At 53.5% G+C, this 21417-nt stretch overlaps 4 protein-coding genes across 4 annotated transcripts in view; 1 reads left to right on the top strand and 3 right to left on the bottom strand.

The window, feature by feature from the left end:
• VOLCADRAFT_89311 (uncharacterized protein) overlaps positions 1–3748 on the bottom strand; it is a gene marked incomplete at both ends in the record, with an annotated part of 8983 nt that extends 5235 nt beyond the window's left edge. The window contains 8 exons of the mRNA XM_002948892.1: positions 14–195; positions 510–546; positions 1135–1304; positions 1733–1868; positions 2238–2314; positions 2634–2816; positions 3241–3300; positions 3689–3748. Of these exons, the coding sequence (XP_002948938.1) occupies positions 14–195; positions 510–546; positions 1135–1304; positions 1733–1868; positions 2238–2314; positions 2634–2816; positions 3241–3300; positions 3689–3748 (905 nt within the window). The remainder of the gene's footprint in view (positions 1–13; positions 196–509; positions 547–1134; positions 1305–1732; positions 1869–2237; positions 2315–2633; positions 2817–3240; positions 3301–3688) is intronic.
• Positions 3749–3999: 251 nt separating this feature from the next.
• On the top strand, positions 4000–5083 carry VOLCADRAFT_74015 (uncharacterized protein). The gene is made up of 2 exons (XM_002948993.1): positions 4000–4327; positions 4700–5083. The coding sequence occupies exons 1-2, from the start codon at positions 4103–4105 to the stop codon at positions 4790–4792; spliced, it is 318 nt and encodes a 105-aa protein (XP_002949039.1). The 5' UTR covers positions 4000–4102; the 3' UTR covers positions 4793–5083.
• A 999-nt stretch (positions 5084–6082) lies between these two features.
• VOLCADRAFT_104122 (uncharacterized protein) lies at positions 6083–13051 on the bottom strand (the record flags this gene model as incomplete). The annotated part of the gene is made up of 10 exons (XM_002948891.1): positions 12182–13051; positions 11550–11754; positions 11120–11183; positions 10305–10354; positions 9106–9337; positions 8741–8924; positions 8063–8328; positions 7718–7813; positions 7403–7492; positions 6083–6202 (listed from the first exon to the last, which is right to left on the bottom strand). The coding sequence occupies exons 1-10, from the start codon at positions 12882–12884 to the stop codon at positions 6083–6085; spliced, it is 2010 nt and encodes a 669-aa protein (XP_002948937.1). The 5' UTR covers positions 12885–13051.
• Positions 13052–14031: 980 nt separating this feature from the next.
• VOLCADRAFT_104121 (uncharacterized protein) lies at positions 14032–17347 on the bottom strand (the record flags this gene model as incomplete). Its single annotated transcript, XM_002948890.1, has 5 exons — positions 16405–17347; positions 16181–16252; positions 14998–15220; positions 14335–14378; positions 14032–14253 (listed from the first exon to the last, which is right to left on the bottom strand). The coding sequence occupies exons 1-5, from the start codon at positions 16669–16671 to the stop codon at positions 14032–14034; spliced, it is 828 nt and encodes a 275-aa protein (XP_002948936.1). The 5' UTR covers positions 16672–17347.
• Positions 17348–21417: the final 4070 nt, after the last annotated feature.

Here is a 21417-nt window from a genome sequence, read left to right as displayed (position 1 = left end):
CACACACGCGCACCTGTAGTGCGGCAGAATGGCCTTAACATCCGCATCGAAGGGCTGCTCCGAGCAGTAGTGCATGCCGAAGGCGTCGCAAGTGAACATGACCCCGGTGGCGTGATCGAATGAGAACATGGTGTCGGGCCAGTGCAGGTTGGGCGCCATCACGAATTCGATGACGTGGCCGCCGCCCAGATCAACCTGTCGGGGTGGTGCGGGGGAGAGAGAGGAAAGGGGGGCCGGGGCGGGGAAAGCGCGCGTGCGCAGCGCGTCGGAAAGGTGGGCGGGGGCCGGGCGGGTATGTGGGGGTGGGAGGGATGGGGTTTAAAAGATCAACAGCCAAACAGGCAGGCAGGCAGGCAGGAGGAGAGGATGATGTCATACACCCGCCCATTCTCCCCCAGCTACCAAGCCGTCCGTCTCCATCCCTCCCCACCAATCACCCGGCGATGTCAACCACCCGGGGCTACCCCCCCACACACATCAATCCCTTCCTCCGCCCCCCAAGCCCTCACCTTGTCGCCACCCTTGACGGCCTGAGCCTTGAATGGCCTGCACACATAAGCCCCACAGTCAGTTTTTGTTCCTTCGTGTTTGTCCTTATATATACTTATATTAAACTCTAATGTCGTGATTACACAGCGCAATAAAGAGAAATTTGACTTGATTTCAATACAATATATTTTCTATGTGCTTTAAACTAAAACATTACTTTGTTATTGATTTTGGTTTGTTTTGGACTTACTATACAAAGAAATAGTTTCGTCACAGTTTTCCTTGCAAAGCCAAGGGTAGATGATTTTTTTCCTACCTGAATAGACTTAGCTAGATAGGCCTAAGTCTAAAAGGGAACGGAGGACCTGACAAATTAATTAGCAAAACTATTCAGTAATTTACAAAATCGCTAGGTTTATTGTAGTTCATAAAATATACTTTATTTTACCGAAGTGATGCCGTAGGGTGTCATTCCATTTAGGGACAATCAAAACCTACAATATACATATCCACTCTATATGTATATGTATATGTATATGTATACACATATATGTATGTGCACACACATATATACATACATATGTTATATTATATCTACATGTGTGTGCGTACTCGCAATACTATTTTCTCCCCCCCCCGTCCTACCTGTGAGTGAGGTTTTGCAGGAAGCTGATGCAGACCTTGGAGCCGCACACCACCGCCTCCGGGTGGAGATCCAGTACGGCAGGCACAAGGCCCGAGTGGTCGGGTTCCGTGTGCGACACGAAGATGTAGTCCAGGGAACGGCCCGCAGCCTTCAGCTCGGCCTGCAGGGCCTACGGTGAAACAGAACAAGAGGGGCGGCGCGCGGGGGAAAGAGGGGTAAGATGAACCACTGGCGGAAAGGGGGGGCGGGATACCTTGAATGCAAACGTCACAAGAGCTAACTGCCAACATCGTCCAACGTTAGCAGTTTTAGGTTTATTATTACTATTTAATTTTGGTTTTGATTTCGATTGAGATTGGCCTCATTTAAATTTCTGTCCTGGAATTCGCATTCTTTACACATTGCTGGGGGGTTTTGGATAACGTAGCACATTTGGGACTTCAGGCGGGAAATTTTATTTTTTTCCCGCCAAAAGAGATAACTGGTGATCATCTTTTCAAGTGTGTGATTGATATTTTTGTGTGAATGGTTCACACCATCCCCTCCCTCCCTCCCCTTCCCCATTCGTTCCCAAACCCCACTGGGCCACATCCGCACCCCCTCCCCCCTGAGTTGCACGAAATGATATACCTCCAAAAACAGGTTATGGAACTTCTCATGCGAGGCGTCCACGAGCGCAGTCTTGTCCGCCCCGTATATAAGGTAGGCGTTATAGGTGGTGCCGTTCTCCAAGCTGTGCGGGGGGACATAAAGCGGAGAGGGACACGAGGGGGGCCGTGAGTGGCTGCGTCAGAGTGGAGTTACATCATGCTGCTGCTGCTGCTGCTGCGAGTGCGGCTGCTGGGGCTCTTGCGACTGCTGCTGCGGCTGCTGCCGGAATGATGTTGACGCGAACTCCAAATCAGCAACTCAGCGTGTGGAGAAGGGACTTCCAGCCCCTTGCGTGTCCTTGCACCTGCGACCCCGCCCCCTCCCCTCTGACCCCCTCGCCGGAGCCCTCTCAGCAAACACAATGCAACCTCAACCAATACAACTAATAAACCCGCCAACCACCCAACCAAACCCTTTCTCTCTCACACACACACACCCATTCCGAACCCACCCGAACTCAATGTCGAAGCGGTCGCGGTCCCAATCAAGCGACCGAATCGTGATGGTGTCCTCCGCAATGGGCAGAACCTGTGGGAGGAAAACGTACGACAAACCCGGGTTAGAAACCCGCACTCACCCCCCGGGGTCACCCGGCCACCACGCGAGCACCCACCTCGCTCCAGACCAGCAATCCTCGTTGTACTCCTCCTCCCAACCCAAATCCCATATCGTCGTACACTCCGTACATTCATTCTTCGCCCTCCGAGCAACTGCTTCCCAAACTCCGACAACCCGTCAGACCGTACGGAAGTCCCCGGCGCTGCGCCCCTGGCCCGACCCAAAACACACACCACGCCGCGTCGTACCCGAACCATCCAGAAAGTACAACACGCGCGCACCAGCTCACACCTTCCCCCTCGGTCGGCAACACGAGGCCGACCACGGTGCTGGGGCCCCTTAGACCCTGAGAAGCCCCGATGAAGCCGTCCTCTACCTGCGTCTGAAGCCGCTTGCCCTCGCTCCACATCACAACCTGGCTCATCTTAATTGGCGCGTCGCCAACAGCAGCGGTAGCAACCTCCGGCGCGGCCTGTAGATATCGGACGGATAAGGGCCCGACATGTAACGAGGAAGCCGACGGGAAGCTGACCGTGGGGGGTTATTAAAGTCCCGAGTATTCTATACTCCTGCTTGTCTTGTGTGGCATATCGTGTGTGGAGCTGGTGAATGGAAAGGCGAAAGAGACAGACCTTGGCAAGGAAGCAAGCCCGATGCTGGGTACAGGTGCAAGTGCCGGCGGGTACCGAAAATGGAAAGGGTGCATTTCGGCAGAGCAGCATGGTGCTGTGTTCTCTCTCTCTCTCTCTCTCTCTCTCTCTTTTCGAGAAGGTGGCGTTGTGGCTTGTTCTGGCACAGATTTATGTAGGCCAAGAGGAGCCGCTTGCTCGGACGGCGCGGACGACATTGCTAGCGGGCCGCGTTCCTACTGGGACCACAACGCAGCTGTAACTTACCGGTGCAGCCACCGCCAGCACCTTCACCGCGCGGCTCCGGCCCAAGATAGCTCGAGCCGCCTGCGTAGGGAGGAGGAGTAGTATGTGGAAAAGGTAGTCATTGGCATGGCTGAGAAAGGTGTTAAGAGAGTCCGCGGGTGCGGGTGCGTGCTGCGCGTGCGAAGGTTTGTGGCAACCAAACACTGGACCCCGCAACCGCGACCGCGAACGTAAAATGAGAACTTCTGTAAGCAGAAATTTCGCGTCGCTATGATTGGGTGGTGCAGCGGAGCGCGAAGGAGGTGTTGTAGGTTGTTAGCAGAAATGGGAGGGTGTGGCTCCACGCCGGACGCTGCGTATCGGGACCATTGTACAATGCTATCAGATTGATTGTCAAGAGCGGTGGAAAAAAATATCACGAACTAAACACAAGCCAGATGCACGTATGCGTCGCATAGCTTGGACCTACCTTTCGCGACAAGGTTGGCCGCGCCACGGGAGTGATACCTTGGCGTTGTAGGGATTGCATTCTTCAGTGCGTCTAAGACAAGATTAAGCTGCTGATCTGGCGAGCGCAAGTATACTGTCCGCACGCAAACGTATCCGCGTCTCCCACCAAAAACCTTCAATATCTCGTACGAACAACCCGCAGAAAGGTAACCGATGTAGATATCATGTGTTAGGGTCATTTTTTACAAACAAACCTGCAGTACAAACGTACGGATTCTTGTGCATTTGCGGGATTACTCGGCGGAACTATCTCATGCCTCACTGGCAGGGCCTTCATCGAACTTTGTAGATTTTGCTGTTGCTCGTGACAATCCTCGCTTCTCAGGCTGAAGCCAACTCTAACTAGTTGTTGTAGCCGAGTGTATTAAATAGAATGGCCAGGGCACAGGTTGAGCGCTGGGCTGCGGAACACCCAACAGCGCCACGTGTTGGCAAGTTTTTTGAGGTTCCCCTCAGCTATGTTTTCCCTCGCGTTGCGGCCGGCCTCGCCGCTGCTGGCGCGTTGTGGTACCTGAATGAGGCTTTGTTCTGGACCCACAAGCCCGAGAGCCTTTCGCCTGAGTTCCTTGAGGAGAAGAAGAAGATTGGCGACGTTGCGGTGAGTTCCGATTGCTGATGATAGTTCCGGTACCTAACTGCAGTCGTGTCCAAGGTTGTGGCGCATGAAATGTGGAACCACAAGGCACTGTGACGTTACATGCCGGGCGTTCTGGTCCATCCAGCGTAAATGGTGACGTGAGGGACAGGTCCTTCACTGCCCCTCCGCGGATGCATGCGATAGTCATATACTAAATTGCGATGCTGTTTTGCTTTAGTCTTGGTCAGCGCAAGGACTTGTTCCACTTATTTAGCTTGCCCGGTACAACTCGATGCGGGTGCTGACTCTTTTCCGAGAGTCCTTTAAACATTGCCAATGGCCTTGTTCCTTATTTACGGTCCTACTGTTCCTTTGGTATTAATCCAATCGCAGCAACGCATGAATGGTCCGCCGGTCTACCTGAACCCCTTCTCCAACCGGATACCTGGCAGCATTTTGGGCCCTGAGGACGTGAAGGATGCTTGAAACGTCTTGACTGTGTCATGATGCGCGAGGGGGGTCTCGTTTGGTCCACGGTTTAGTGGTCCACGGCGCAACGTCGCGTTCGGCTTATCTTTTTTAAGGTTCATGGTGTTTGCAACGGCTCCGTAACAGGTGGCGGGGAGCGGTTACGATGCCCTGTGGTTGCTTACACACGTTAGGGTAGCTTTTGGGGCAAGGGGCTTTTGGGGCGAGAGCGAACTTGCAAATAATGGTGGGGTGGTTGGGTTTAGGGGTTACGTGGCAATTCCCCTTCTGTAACATTCATACACATACGGGTAGACTCAGCGTCCGAATTCATCGCCCTTGTTGGCACGGTATCTTTTCTTATGAGAGGCCTCCCTATCAACGTCAGTTTTGTGAACAATGGTAGGCTCATTCGTGGCGTGACGTGTTGCTGCAAGAGGGTGACGAGGTTTTGACGGCCCATGGTCTCGCACGCATTCGGAGGACAACGCCTCAGGGAACGCTCATCCAGGTTGCTTAGCCATCGCTGGAGCAGAAGGTCACTGGCATCATCTTTTGTCAACTTTCGACAGCTGAGCACGCTTCGGGATGCAATGTGAAGGCCATGCACCGGTATATCCGGCCTCCAGCCATTCCACGGCGGGCCCCCATCAGACCATTAACGTGCCGCGTAGCCCCGTCAAATCCTAATCAATTGTTGCGTACGCCACGACGCTGTCAAAACTAAACTTCCTAAATCCTCGATGTGAACAAAAGCCACAAGTCGACCCCCACACACAGAGCTAGGCTCCATGGGCGGGTGGTGCGATGCTTTTGCCACAATACACTTCGTTACTGATGACACATTTGCAAGGCAACTTGGGGTTTCCCTCTACACCGCAGCAGGAAAAGCCGTCGATTCCGTCGGCGCTACCGCCGTTGGTGGCGCTGGTACTTCCAATCCTTCCGATTTGGACGGTTGTGGCGCCGCCACATCAGCTTCAGCTGCTGCTGCTGCCGCTGCCTCCCGCTGCCTGGCTCGCTCCACCCGCGTTGCCTCCCAAGCTGCGTGTGCCCGAATTACTTCCTCCTGGGCCTGCAGAACGGCACAGTTCGGTACGACACCGTAGGAAAGGCAGTGCAACGGGATAAATGCCGTTTATTAACTCTGTTACCCCGGTCGAGGCCCCATGAAACATAATGCTTTCAATTTTCAACCCTGCCACCTCCACCACAGATATACATACATGTACATACATACGGAATGTTATTTGGAAATTCGCACACGCCTCAGCTTAACTGCCAGCACGTGGCAGCAGCATCACGACTTCATACAACAAACACATACGCGTGCGACACACGAACACCCACAAACACAAACAAAAGCACCCCTAAGTCGCGGCGTTTTTGGGCGGGGCCCCAGCGCGAAGCGCCCAGGGGGGCCCCGACCTGTAGGATTGCCCATGTCCGTGTGTGTGTGTGTGTGTGTGTGTAACGGACCAAACATAATATCTCGCCTGGCTGAAACGCGTTATAGGTACTATACAGCATTCTCTATTGCAAGGTATCTCGCATGTAGCCAACAAAAATCGTATGAGCGCAAACAAGTTTGGCTGCCTCAATTGACCGAGGCCAAAGTCACATCAACGCCTCTCGCGCTAAATTTCATCGCAAAAGGTACCGCGTATCTCATATTTGAATTCTTAGATGACGGCGTATGATAACTCGAACTCCCAGGCCTTGAGTGTGTAACGGACCATACATAATATTTCACCCGGCTGAAACGCGTTATCGGTACTATACAGCATTCTCTATTGCAAGGTATCTCGCATGTAGCTAACAAAGACCGTATGAGCACAAACAAGTTTAGCTGCCTCCATTCACCGACCTCAAAAGTCACATCAACGCCTCTCGCGCTAAAATTCATCCCGAAAGCTGCCGCGTATCTCACAATGGAATTCTGAGATGACGGCGTATGATAACTCGAACACCCAGCTTGTGTTACCATTTGCCGGCATGGGCAATCCGACTTGCCACCAGCAGGCCAACATAATTTGCTTTCATTTCTCTATGAAATACACAAGCTGCTTGTTTGTACATTTACTTTGGCCAATGCACGGGGCCTCCTGAGACTTGCGGTGTGCCCCGATGAAGCCCGCGGCTGTGGGGCGGATTGCTGAGGCCGCTGGCGCTTCGGGGATAAACATCACAGACAGCACCGAAATTCACCCAGCTTTCGTTACCATTTGCCCGCACGGGCATTCCGACTTGCGGTCTGCCGCACTGTCCATGCGGCATGCACCCGGAATGCCGGGTGCGGCATGCACCCGGAATGCCGGGTCCATTCCGGGTGCATGCCCGGAATGGATGCGATTCGCGTGGAGCCCGCAGGCGGTGCTGACGATTCCGCCGGTGCAAGCTTAGCTCTCACACCATCAGCACTGCTGCAACAAAGCACATCTCCCACCGCGTTGACACTACCCATCAATTGTCACACTTGCCACCCTTGCTACCGGCCTGTACGGATGCAGAGGGGCCCCGCCCTTTTTCCGGCTTCCTTGAAGCCGACACCCAACTTGTCCATCCCCTGCCTCGGGGCGCTGCACCTCCCCTCCTCCCTTCCCTTCTCTCACCACACACGCCTCCTACCTGTGGATCCCAATAGAACCTTGGTAAGCACCTCTCGAATCGCTCCCAGTCCGGATGTCGCAACAGATCGTTGAGTTGCGGATCCAGAGACTTTTACGGGGGGTTGGGCCATCGAGTAACGGGAGCGGAGTGGAGTGGGAAATTTACAACCATGGGTTCATATTGAACGATGACACGCGCTGTTGTCCTAATCAGGTTATTACTAACAGACAGACAGACCGACAAACGTGGAATCAAGTAAAACACAGTGTCCACACCGGATGATGGACCTCTTGGACGGGGGGAAGACACATCACGTAAACCCTTTTTCCGTACCTGTCGCCTAAACTCCGCCAGGTTGTGTTGTCCGCCGGATCGCAGCTGCAGCCGCTCCCCCGACCAGCGAAACACACGTGCCTCGTCAGCACCCGCCTAAAAAAGCGTACATGATGATGGCCCCGTTGTATGTAGAGAGTTATTTTTAGGCATCACCGCCCACGGCCTTGTGTGTGTTTTGTTCGTTGTTGGATCGGGACCTACATGAACTGCCGGGGACCCCCAAAAAACATGCTCTCTCGCGAACTGCCCAGCTGCACCTCCTTTTCCCGCCCGCACATCACTCCACCCCGAGTGAGTCAGTGGATGAGTGAGTGAGGAACGAAGCTCCTTTCAATATCCAACCTTCCCAACGGCGTTCCTCTCCCTGCCCCCCTCTCCCTGGCCCCCACGTGCCTTCCTGAACGGCGGGAAGGTGCAACCCGCCAGAATGAGCGTGTGCGGGGGCGCCCGGGGCACTGTGACACGGGCCTGACCCGCAAGAGAAGCCCTCAGCAGCGGCAGAGGAAGTGACCCACGGGCCACTGCCAGGGCGCCGCCAATCATGTGACGGATCTGGTGCAACATGAAGCTCATGCCGCGAACCCGCAGTCGTACACAGGGTACACCGCCTGGAGGGGTGAGGGGAGAGCAAGGGGGAGGGGAGGAGGGGGATGGAAGGGTCATACACGCAAGGGTCAAAGAAACAACTGACCACGTTCTGTGCACCCAGCCGGCGGAGTCCGAAGCGATGGAGGAGAGAGGGAAGGTGAGACAGGGGAGGAGAGAGTGAGACAGAAGTTTGAAGACGTGGTGGTTGTTATGGTTGGTACTGTTGGCGGATTAGTTGTGATGCAGGGGTTGGTGGTTATCCGTAATGGTGGGTGTGAGGAGTTTGCATCCCGTATCCCACAGACTCAGCAAAATACAGACATCGATACAGGCGGACACCCATACAGACATCCATACAGGCGGACACCCATACATACAGACATACAGATGCGCGGACAGACAGGTAGATTGCGCACAGGCAAACCTTCTCACCAGGCACAAGCGGCGCCGGGTCGTCTGCCGTGAAGCTCGTAATGGTACGGAAGTGCCGTACGGTGACGCGATCCCGCTTGTCCTCCGATTTCTCGTACAACCATCGACAGGATTGTACCCACCTGCCGGGGCCGTCATCATCTGAGGACTCGGCGCCCTCCGTTGCTCCATCTTCATCATCATCCTGTACGGCATGTACCGCGGAAATTGGACGAGCGTTTCAGCCGGTAGCCGCCGCTCCTGCTACAGCCATTCAAGAGCTTCGTGAGACCGGAAAAAAACTAGTACCATTTCTTCCACGCACGAGTGTACGGCAACGACTGACTTGTACGGCGGCAGCAGACCTTTCGACACGTACGGCACACCTCTAGCGGCGCGTCCTCCTCGTTTGCAGCAGACCTTCGTTGACGCTGCCCCCGCGGCTGCTGCGCCGTGACATCCCCATCTTCGTCCTCGCCACCGTCATCATGGACATCGAATACATCTGCTGCTGCTGCTGCCGCCGCCGTCGCCATTCCCTCCTCATCCTCGTCCGTACNAGCATCGGCAGTTGCGACGGCGGCGGCAGCAGCAGCAGCGTCCGCTTCCCGTGCCGCTCTGCGAGCCTCTGCGCGGCAATAACAAAACGTCAGCAGAACTAGTACGACAGATCCGACGTACCGGCAGTTTGGCCGTTGCGGTTAGCCCCAAACTGTCGTAACTGTCGAATCTAAGCCAGGAATGCCCACGCTTACGTCCCGCTTTTACCATTTTTCTCAAAATACAACTGCAACCCTTCCAAGCAACACCCCAAAATAAGAGAAATGCATGTACGGCATGTCGTACCTTTATCTTTTACCGTATCCACATATGTCTTCCGTTTTGCAGTGTAGTTATGGAAGGGGTGTGTACCCACGTAGCAGCTGAGTGCCTCGCGAAGCTTGGCTAGGGCTTCCTGTAGCGCTGCCGCCTCCTCATCCGCCGCCAACCCATTTGCCGCCGCCGTCGGCGTCGCCGCCGCCAATGCGGCTTCTGCAGGGTTAGCTGCCGCCGTGGCCGGCGACAGCACCGCCGCCGCCACCGCCGCTGCACCACCCGCCGCTGCTGCTGTTTGCAGCAGCAGGTAGGCGGGAAGGAAGTATTCGTAGGTGCGGTCGAAGCAAAATCTGCCGAACGGAAGTGGACGGAGCAAGCGGACGAGGGAAAGGACAGGACATGTCCAGGGATGGTTCGGTACGCGGAACACGACAACAGCTAGAAAGGTACGGGACTGGTTGCCAAGTACGACACGGGAGTGCGCAGGGCGGGGACGAGGCAAACAGGAGCTCAGGAGCTTTCCCAACCCAGGGGCAACCAGCCTCGCACATGCGCACAGGCTCCGAAACCACTCAGCAGCTTTCCATCCCCTGTTCCCGGACACACATAGCGGCCTTCGGGGGCTGGGGGGCTGGGGAGGGTGATGCGGTCCCTTCCCCCCACGGCACATGGGAACACGACAACACATGCCGGGCCCAGCGCCAAGAGGCCACAGCACAATATGGCGCAAGAAGACCTTCCATCCCACACGACACGACACGGCACTCACCGTCGTGCGTTGAACTTCTTCTGCACTCTCTGGGCACTGAACACCCTGACCTATAGAGGTGATAGTGGGAGGTGGGAACGTGTGTGTGTGTTGGGGGGGGGGGGGGTATCCCGCGCAGCTATCTTAGGGTTAACATACATATTTTTACATTTATATCGCATCAAGGTTTCTTGGAAAAGTTTTGATTTTGACGTTTTGCCACTTTTTATCACATCTCGTTCCAATACCTGGAAGCCGACGACCTCCGCAAAAGTCTTATCAGTCAGCTAATTCTAAATCCATAGAACAGGACAGAATTGGAAGGCATGCCCTCCGCCAGAATCAAACTTTTGCGCCATCAAGGTTTTGATCCGGGTCCCAGATGATCAGGATTTTACTTTTAGTTCTCTCGCTTTTCGACCGACGAAGTCGGTTTGGTATCGCGCCAGCCAGCCCTTGTTACGCGATTTTTAGGAGGTGCAGGAAAATAGCAGTGGCGCCGAATATTTCCTAATATTATAGCCACACTGATTAGGCAGGGCAAAAAGTCCAAGAATGCACTGCCCACATTCAAAGCGCCTACTCCCAGAGCCTCCAAGCAATTGAACGAACCGATCCCGTAATTGCCCGTCGTCCTCGACGACATACGGGGTTACCAGCGCCAGTGAAGGGGCGCACGGAGGCCGGGGGCAAACAAATAACGAAACATAACGGGGAGTTCTTAAGTGAGGACAGGAGATGAAGTAAAATGAAGAATCGAGGAAAGGCGTCGTCGTACGGTGCCGTACCAAAACGTCGAGTACGCTACGATGCCACTTCACGTTGCTACCCCGTACCTGCGGCGGCAGGCGTGTGTTAAGGTCGGCCGCGACCTCCAAGCCCTCGGGATCCAAATCGAATCTGGGAGGGGGTGGTTTGAGAGGGTAATGACAGCCGGCGCGGTGAAAGGGAGTGACGGGCGGCAGAGGTGTTTTTTTCCTCTAAATTTGAGAGTGTCGGGGTGGGGTGTGTCGGGGTGGGGTGTGTTGGGGTGGGGGGTTTGAGAAATCCTAAGATACAATAGCGGGAACACATAAGGCCTGGAACACGCCAGGCAGGATGCACGATCTCCAACCCCAACTTTGAATGTCTGCAGTTGTTAGTTTAAAACTTCTGCATCGTGAGCACCATCATCACAATCGTCATCCTCCAAAAACGCCCCCTCCAACTCCCACTCGCCAGCCCCTTCCCACTTCACTGCTCCGCCGTCATCACCCCCGCACTCACCCTTCATCACCCCGTAGCAGCACCCTCAAACCCACCACCGTAGAAACCGAATGTACGCCCTTGTCTGTACGGCTGTTACGGCTCCATTTGACCTTCTTCAGGTCGCCAAAATTTGACTCGGCGATCAGTCCCGCCTCGAACACGGCTCGCTCCAAAACCTCCTCCACCGTGCTGTCAGGTGCTCCGGAGCGGTTGACCTGGAGGCCTGGACTTGTGTATTTATGTGGAGGGGTAGGGAAGGAGGGGGATGAAGGGGTAGGGTGGGGGGGCCCCCAAGCGAAGCCAAGTCAAGAAGGGAAACCAACCACTGCCCCTACGTCCAAAGTTGCAAACTGCTGTTGGAGGTCAAAGCAATAACGGTGAGAGCAGGAGGAAAGGGTGCTGAAAACCCCCAAACCAGCTACGTCACGAGTCATGTTGTCCTTCCTCCCCCTCCCCACATAACTACACAAGCCCGCCTTTCGCAGTGGGTTCTCCTTCCTCCTATTACCCATCCACCTCCTCATACATAACACCCATTCACCTCCTCACGCAGCCGCCCGCCCACACGCACCGACCGACCCATACACCCCCTCGCATGGCAGGCCACTCTATAACGCGTCCCCAATCGGGGCGATCACTCACCCACTCACCCTTAAAGGCGGTGCCCACATACCCCACATGCAGGGCGATACTGCGTTTCACCATGCCAGGAGGCCTTTTAGTCCGCAATACGCTGCCTGAGGCGGCGTAGGCCGCCTCCGCAGCTGCCCTCGCAGCCGCCTTGGCATCCAGCTGGACAGCGGTGACAGGGGCGCCGCCAGTCTGCGGCGGCGGTAACGGGGCTGCTGCCTCCACAATTGGGGCTGTATTGCTGGTTGTTGTTGTTATGGTTGTAGTGGTTCCGGAGGTGGAGTCAGGGGGCGAAGCTCCATCATCCGTGGCAGCAGCTGTGGCTGCAGCTGCAGAGCTGTGGTGAGTTTGGGAGAAGGGCATGGCGGGAGTGGATGCAGCTGTGGCCGCGCCGCTGACGCCTCGCCGGCTGCCTAGGGGGAAGGGTTTGCTAGAAGAACTACTGGAATTGGATTTAGATGGAGAATGGGGGTAGCCTTGAGCGAAAGGCAAAGGGCCTGCTTGGCAGTTGTCGTGGACGTTCTGTCGCGATTTTGGTGGTGTTGGCGGGTAATGGTAAAGGTTGGTTGCGCTGGAAAAACCTGCCGGGCTATTGACAGGAAATGCAGCGATATGCGGCGAGCTCGTTTTGTGGATGACAACTGCAAGGGTCGGCAGCTGGCTTGCGATAATGCGACGCGCGCAGGGGGCGGCGGACAAGGGGCCAGCGGTCGTTTGAAGCATAGCGACCCAGTGTAAGTAATATTTTAACCTATAATACGTTTGTTATATAGATTAATCTGGGAGCCATAGGAGATGTTGTGGCTCTGATGGGGCTAGTATCTTGCTATCTTTGTGCCAAACAGGGCCGACAACGAACGGCAAGGCCAACAGTTGTAATCCTGTAAAAGCATATTATCATTATTATTGCTTGTTATTTTCAGGTAGCGTTGACCCAACAGGCTCACTCTTTTCAAACAGTTGGCAGTTGGCCGAGACGGTACTCTTGTTAACCTGCCTTTACCCGGGTCGGAGCTGCAACACGTATGAATGGCCGTTAGGTTCTGCGTCTATCATCTTAGCTGAAAGTTAGATGGCCCCAGGTTGAGCGGCTGCGGCAGTTCCTGTGATGTCGTCTTGGTTTATGGCATGAGTCCGAGGGCCGCAACTCGCCTCAAAGCAGCCTGAAATAAGGCGTGCTAAATTTGCAGTGGGGTCCCGCAGGAGCCATAGATACTTGAATAGGGGATCGTCCAACCACAAAGCTGCGCACCTTTGCAACTAGCGCATCTTACTGAAACTACCGCCTCCTCCTCTGCTGTAAGAGCGCACCTAGCATCTTTGAGTGACTTCTTCTAGGTTGTCGGGGACGGATGGCCATCGGAGTTTTTGGAGATCCCCATCCGGTGGTCCAGCCTGGGGTTTCCAGCCTACCCGAGGGCGCCCGCTATTGGGGCATCGCGTTGGTCCGCAAGCCGCCGCAGCCACTTAAAAACACCGGCTGGTGGCTGCTATCACCTTGCCCGGAAATATAGATAAGGCACCCCCGCTTGCGCCCTACCTCAGCAAAATGTTGCAACACAGAAAGAACCATCGATGCGGCCATCGGTTCCCTTACCTTGCATATGCTTAGAAGCTACGTAGTGGGTACCTGTAGGCCAACCGGATTGAGGACTCCCAAGCAAGAAAACATAAGGCCCCTGCGCAAGCGAGTATACCAGCAGGCTGAAGATAATACATTTGCTTCCGTAACGGGGTTGTTATAACGCCCAACTTTTCATCTATAGATGTTAATTTTAATAACACAGATACAGGTTCCTTACACATTTGGTAGTTTTGCGTACCGGTGTTAGGTTGTGATTTTTGAGGTTGCGACTTCTAATATTGCCCCCTAACTAAACCGATCGGAAAGCGTAGTATCGTATCCTCTTTGTTTCAAGATTGCGGCCTGCGTGCAAACAGAACCCGTGACCTTGGACTTTTCCGTAACGCTAATGAGGAGCCTGTGATGAAGCAAGCGCATGCTCGTCAGGCTTCCAATGAAGGTCAGTGATTGAACGACGCTACCTTTGATGATGAGTTCGGGATTTAAAGCATCAAGTATCCCTGAAGCCTGGGGGCCATCCACGTACACAGATGTTTAAGGGAGCCAACCTCGTATCGTCACAACATCCTACGGGCGTACGTGGCTTACCAGAAACACCAATAGAGCTAAGAATATGAAGTCTTGCTCCTTTCCTTCGTGGACGGAACGGGCGTGTTATGGTACCAATTGTGTTTCCGATGTCTGCCTCTGCTGTAAAGGTTCTCGGCTTTTTTAAAGCTACCTAAAGGTGGCAAAGCCATAACCAAGGAGCTTTTCACCGAGGCGACTCCTTTGCTTTACATGTATGCAAAGGAGTGACTGATTGTGGGAGAATTTAAATAATGAGGTACTGTACGTTTGCCAGTGTCTATAAAGTATATGGATAGAACTGCAGAGACCCTGGGACAAAATAATAAATATGAAAAGCCCTTCCCCTTTGGTTGTCCCCTTCTTGTTTTTGTTATTGTAAGGGCAAGTAAGAATGTAGGTATGCTTTCGTTACATTGACACCTATTTGATACCTAATGTAACTCTCTGCCCAGCGACAGGATGCAAAGCTCGAAAGTGATCACCCACGCGGCCAACCTGTCGGTCACACGGTTGGTGTGTAGTTGCGATTGCCAAAGACGATTGAGTACCCCACGGGCGATTCAATAAGTAAGGTCTATTAAACATTTTCGTCAGCGCCCGGCTAGCTCAGTGGTAGAGCGCAAGGCTTTTACGGGCGATGAAACCTTGTGGTCGTGGGTTCGACCCCCACGCCGGGCGTACCACAAGCCAGGAGAAATTCCTGGAGAATTGCAATAATATCCTTGTTGTATGTTCTTGGTATGTTCGTTGTGTCCTTTTTTGTGTCCTTGCTCCAGTATCCTGCGATGCTGACCATTTTGCTCCCAGGCAGAGGCTTTCTCGCCGAAATTGAAATCAAGGCCCAGATTGGTGCCTGCCACCCCCCAAACCGCCACTTAGCCTGGCATGTAAGCCAGGTTAGCATCTGTAGCCAAGCGGTAGGCCAAGCGTACGTCATGTAAGCCACATTACCCTGGTTGGGCCCTAGATGCTCTGAACAAACAATGTTCCAAAATGGATTTCACGCGTGCCAGCTCAGTGGTAGAGCACGAGGCTTTTAATTGATATTAAACGTTATGTCATTAGTTTCGTTCCCATGCTGGGTGTGCCATAAGCAAGGTGTGATGCCGGCGTGCGTTGTCGACTTCGCTTGTGTTCATGGATCTTTTTCAAGCCACGCTCTTTACCCCTTCCCTTTTCATGAAGCCCCTGAGCTACTAGACGCTGCTTAAGCACGTGTTGTATGCATGTATATATGTCCCTACGTCCCTGCTCCTCACCCTTGGACACCTTTTTTACTCCAGGAGGCGCGCAGCATCGCACAGCAGTACAATTCCGAGATGGACTCGTACAGTGAGTCCCTTTGTGTACGTTTGCATATGTTTGTATGGAGAGACTTGGCTTTGCACGTGCAATTGCTGCCACCTTACTAGGGGAAGAGGCAGGTGACCTGGGGGGCATTCGACTTGGATCAAACCTGTGATGTTGTTACAGGGTGGTATAGCTTCACCAGCGGCCCCCTTTCCCGAGGCAATGCCCTGCTCTCCCCTGCTAGAGGGGCACCCTAATCCATTCACCCCATCTAATTTCAGAATGTATTCGTTGCGTTCAGCAACTCACCCGTTGCCCCTAACTGTCAAACATCGTTACAGCGAACTAACATGGTTACATACAGCAAACATCCCCACTGCAATGTCGCTGCAAAGCGACCATCGCCTGACGGCCCCCCAATTTGGAATCGTGTTAATGGCCCGCAGTTAAGACAGTCATGGATTTGCACCACAGAGGTCCGCAAGCGGACCCCGAAAAGTCCAGGTAGCCATCGGAATATCGTGACGTTCACCGTAAACCACCGAAATAGCGTGCAACGGGAGAGGAGACTCACCCTAGATGCCCAACCGCCCCCCAGGATCTTGAGGCTACATTTTGGCACAGGGACACACGTCTTCAGGATCATCTGTACGACGGCAGTTAAAAAATAAATCCGGGCACGTATGCGCCCAAGACGGGCCGGATTGGCAGCTGCCGTACGGCTGATGCTGTGCGCGCACGGGGGCTTGACCGGTACATGATCCTTCGCAATAACGTTTCTTATGACAAGTTACTTACAAGTTCCACACACAGGTGCGGGTGTGTCCGTAAAAGCCGGGGGGGGGGCATGGACGTTATATTGGTATTGATGCGGGTACGCGGGAGGCCGTCCTCCTCCTCCCTCGTTCGCTTCAGGGCGAAGCGCCTCAGCGCGACGTGCCTGGCCTCCCAGATTTCCGAGAGGTACCTGGCCAATGCCAGGGGTGGCGCCTCAGTCATAATGGTGCGTATACTGCACCCCTTAAAGGCGAGGTCAACATTGTACTTAGCCCGTATGCTCGTCATATTGTCGTCGTATTTGTCGTCGTATATTTGTCGTCGTCATGTGATCGTTTGGTTAGTTGAAATGCCGAGTGATGTCATTCATCTAGGGCCCGGCTAGCTCAGTGGTAGAGCGCAAGGCTTTTACGGGCTGAGAAACCTTGTGGTCATGGGTTCGACCCCCATGTCGGGCGTGCCACAAGTCAGGTGCAATGCCTGAATCTAGTTGATTTTACCTGTTGTCCTATACTGATATGGGCCCTCCGCTGCCCCATGGCATGCATCATTCGTGCACGCCTTCCATACAGTGCACCCTGGGTCCAATACATCCAACTCATGTACATATTAGCGGGCGTTGAATTGATTAGTGCAACAAAACGCCGATGCCATATTATCCGGGACCCTGGGGTCCCTGGGGTCCCTCGGGTACCTGGGGTGGCAACGTAATCCTACGACAGAGGCTGGCTTTGTCCGACGCCCAGTGTGAAGAATTCAATTCTAGTCACGTGCAGGTAAACATATTCCCACAAACAACCGACGTCTGGCTTCGGTTGGTTTCGGTGTCGGTGAATTGACCTGCTGGTCGCCTTGTGGTGATGCACGATCCCATGTGTACGACCCGTGTCCCACGTTGCGGCGCCCCGCGCTTGTGTTTCGCTCAGTTACAGCCAGGTGCTTCCTCATTTGATGTTTCTTACAACATATCCGTCCGCAGTGTCCCTCCGCGCCTGCGACCGGAAGGTACGGCAAGTGTAAGCAATAACTTAATGTACATGTACGTGGTTGCCGTCTATCTACAGTTGCACATGCAGCTAGGCATCTGAGCGAGCTGACATTGCGTTCCAAGTAATCAAAGAGCCCTCCGCTTAATGTTTTTTGATCACTGCACTTGGCTGCCTAGCATGGCCAGTTGGAGTGTATATAGTGAAGGTGGTGGGCGCATAAGGCTGAGTGGCCTTGTGTGGCTGCTGTGCCTTGCTTTCAGAGCATGCGCGCGTTTCCAAGGAGTCTCATATTTAAGATCATGAAGGTTATTCCACCTTGGATTGGCGAGAGCACAGTTCAGACACGGTTGCCATTGCAAGGTGCCTGATATCAGGAGCAGGCTAGTGTTCTGACCTGACGCTTTTGGATTAGCATGCCTACCTCATGGCGGGGGCAGCAGCAGGCAGGGGCGACTACCTGGACGATATCCTTCCAGCACTGCATCGTGCGCGTTGGTTTCAGCCACAAAAAAGGGGGCAAAGCGACTAGTTTTTTTTGTGACTAGACAACTGGTTTTTTTTGTCCTAAATTGGCATCAGTGACATGCGACGTGTTTCGTATGTGATACCCTCTAGCTAGGGGCGCCTAGCAAAGCATGTCGAATTAAACGGATGCAAGGATACCAGTGCCGAGTAATGGTTGATAGCACGACACGGAATGAGGGATAAAACAACTCACACATGAGCGAGCGGTCAAAGTGGCCAGCGGATAGTATGTAGCGCAAATGGGCAATCTATTCTGCTACAGGCAGGAAGCGCATGCAAAATCGTGCCCGTTTTGTAGGATTCTAAAAATGCTGGTCGAGCTTGCTTTTTTATTCCAATAAAAATGATTAACAAGTCTGCTCGGTGCCATTTACCCAAACACAAACATGCTGCCCGCGCCATCCGTACGGCATTAATCGACGCAATCTAGCCAAGTGTAATGCACAAGAGAAAGACTCGCGTATTGTCATTTCCATGTGCCTTGTAACTTGTGGCCATAGCTGACCGTCAACTCACGACACTTTCTAGGGACCTTGAGCCTGCCTGAGTTTTAATTAACCTAATAAACAGCAGCGCGTTTCACTCCTTTGTAGCTCTTTATCCAAGCTTGTACAGAGCGACTTGATATGTCATACTTTATCTTGTATACATGCCACAAAATCGGTGAGGCCAAGGCGTTGCTGCACACTGTGACGGTTGCAAGCTTTCATTTGAACAGTCCTCGAGGCATGACCAAGCTCTTAACTTCTTCACACATATGATTGGAAGTTTTTTCTTTTTACCCTAGATGCGTGAAGTCTACGTTCGCTAGCATAGGCGTTTAGTTGCCAGTTCAGGCAGAATGGTAATCGTCTAAGGCCTGCCAGGCATCCAGATCTGCTATAAATATGAACATCAATAATAGTGAAAAATTTCTCGTCATCCCCTACAAAGGCCGCAACAACCTTTCTGCTTTGTCGGCCCGTACTTTTGCGTTTTCCACATTTCTCGCTGCGCTGATCCTGCTTGTTCCATTTTTTGTCCGCACTTACGAATCAGGATAATTGAAGCCGCGCAGCTGCACTTCAAGCACAATAAAATCACCTGGGATGGTCCGCTCTTCATAGCGATGAGCATGGCCGCTGCCAAGGCGACACGAAACGAACGCGCTGCAGCATTACGAAAAAGAGCCATTGGAATGGTTTCAGGAACTGCACTGCTACTGACCTTGCTTGCGTCTTCTGCTCATGTGGGCTATGCACAGAGTAAGTTTGTGCGGCGGTACACCTTGGACAGACTTAGCCTTAGGCTTATTATGGAAGATACGGGAATGTATGCTTATTAAGATTTTACCCTTGTCGATGATATTCAGCAAAAAGGGACAAAGGCAACAATCAGGTAATGAAAGCGATTAGGGCCCGTCCGATAGCACTACTATTGTAACCTGCCTTGAAAAGCACAATCAGCAGCAGAATCTCCAGCAGGAAACAGCATACGTACACTCTTGGACAACCTTTGCGTCTTGGTCTGTCCCAAATCCTGCAGCGAACCCATCCGGTACGTGCTATCGCGCTCACCACTCGCCCTCCGGCCTATGCTTTGGTCAACACCCTGTCTTATGCTTAATAATTTCCACTTTTCCTGCACAGCCCGTTTCATGCTTCCCGCTTTCTCCCCCATCCCCAACGCTGCTGTGTGCCTACTTTCATGTCAACCGTTGGGGCGCTGGCATTCTTCCATGGCCCAAGAGCCGCTGGGCGACCAAGACAGAGACCCCGGCGGCATCAATCTTTGTGCTGGCCCGCATAAATGCCCACAGCAAGAACGACAGGTAGATCAGGAGCAGCAGCAGCAGCAACAGCAGCAGCAGCAGCACCTGGCGATTGTGCCTATTATTGCTGTAGCTGGCGACGTCACAGCGGCAGTTAGCAGCCGACGGCTGCTGGCAGATGCTAAGAACGACAGGACCGCGGCGCCCATGGCGACCATCATACCAATTATCATATCAATCGTGATTTTTGCGGGCTGCATCTGCTGCCTCTGCTTCAGATTGGCTAGGACCCGGCAGGACAGCTCGTCGATGTCGTTGGCTGGTCAGGCTTCGATGCTACAGCAGGTGCAGCAGGTGCAGCATCTGGTGCGTGGCATGTAATACACGCACGGCATGCGTGTGTGCATGTATGCATGTATGCGTGTATCCGTGTGTCCGTGTATCTGTGTATATGCGATTGTGATGCATGGATGGTAGAAACGCAATACATTTCCACGCCGTGCAGGGCGTGCCACTTACATACATACAGTGGTTGTGCGGGCTACCGGCATACCCCCCCCCCATGGTGTCTCATTTGGTTCCGACAGTGAATCACGTCATAGGGGCCCCGGAGGGATTAGGTCTGCATTGGTTTTAGGCCCAACCACATTGACATACTGGCTAGGGTAGTTGCACCTCACTCATGGGTATATGTCGTGTGCATGTGTGTTTGGATATCAGATTGTACATGCGGACGGGGGCTTCAACCTGGCCTCAAAACCAGATCTAAAAACCAATCTACGCGCGCCATGCACTGTGTGCTGCTTGAGCACAGGTTGCTGCACCTGCTTTTCTCATTCCTGCATAATGCCCTCACCCCCTCCCCCCTCTACCCCCTCAACTGCCGCCACTTGGGGGACCTGACAGCATCCTCCGTACAGCGGCCTTGCGACTACTCCACCTTTGATCAGTTGCGGGTCCGGACACCATGGCTCCCTCGGCCCGCCGCCACACGCCGCCGTTTACCCGCCACCGTTTCCATACGCCGAGCTGTGCAGCCAGCCGAGTCAAGAGGTCGGCATCACCTTGGCCGCAGCCAACACGCCCGCAGGAGATTCAGGAATTCCCCTCGTCACAGCCCAGAGCAGCACCAACGTGACTGACTGGGTACGCAGGATACAGGCTATATGTATGTATGTTGTTACAGGGTGGTTAACTTCGCCAGCGGCCCCCTTTCCCGGGGCAGTCCCTGCTCTCCCCTGCTAGAGGGGCACCCTAATCCGTCACCCCATCCGACTTCAGAATGTATTCGTTGGGTTCGGCAACTCACCACCAGCATCCAACCAAATCTAGCGGATCAACGGCGCATCAACTTAGTTCCTGGTCAGCTCGCAAGTTGATATTATCACGTCCTACACCGTCCATATGATGGGGGGCCACCTCCCATGTCATCACTCCTCAAACACCCGAGGAGCTGGCAGGCGGATTTGAACCCGGGTCGACTGGATCGACTGGGAGCAGAAGTCAGGCCTTAACTTCTGCCAGCCGCCTGCATATGTATGTATGTATGTATGTATGTATGTATGTATGTATGTATGTATGTATGTATGTATGTATGTATGTATGTATGTATGTATGTATGTATGTATGTATGTATGTATGTATGTATGTATGTATGTATGTATGTATGTATGTATGTATGTATGACGTTGATTACACTGTGGGCTGAAAAGCCGGGGGCCCAGGGCCGAAGCACAGCGCGGGGGGCGGGTGCATACGGCTGGTTAGTCT

This window comes from Volvox carteri (genome assembly GCF_000143455.1).
Source record: "Volvox carteri f. nagariensis unplaced genomic scaffold VOLCAscaffold_12, whole genome shotgun sequence".
Taxonomy (NCBI): Eukaryota; Viridiplantae; Chlorophyta; class Chlorophyceae; order Chlamydomonadales; family Volvocaceae; genus Volvox; species Volvox carteri.
This window is presented reverse-complemented; position numbering and strand designations above follow the sequence as displayed.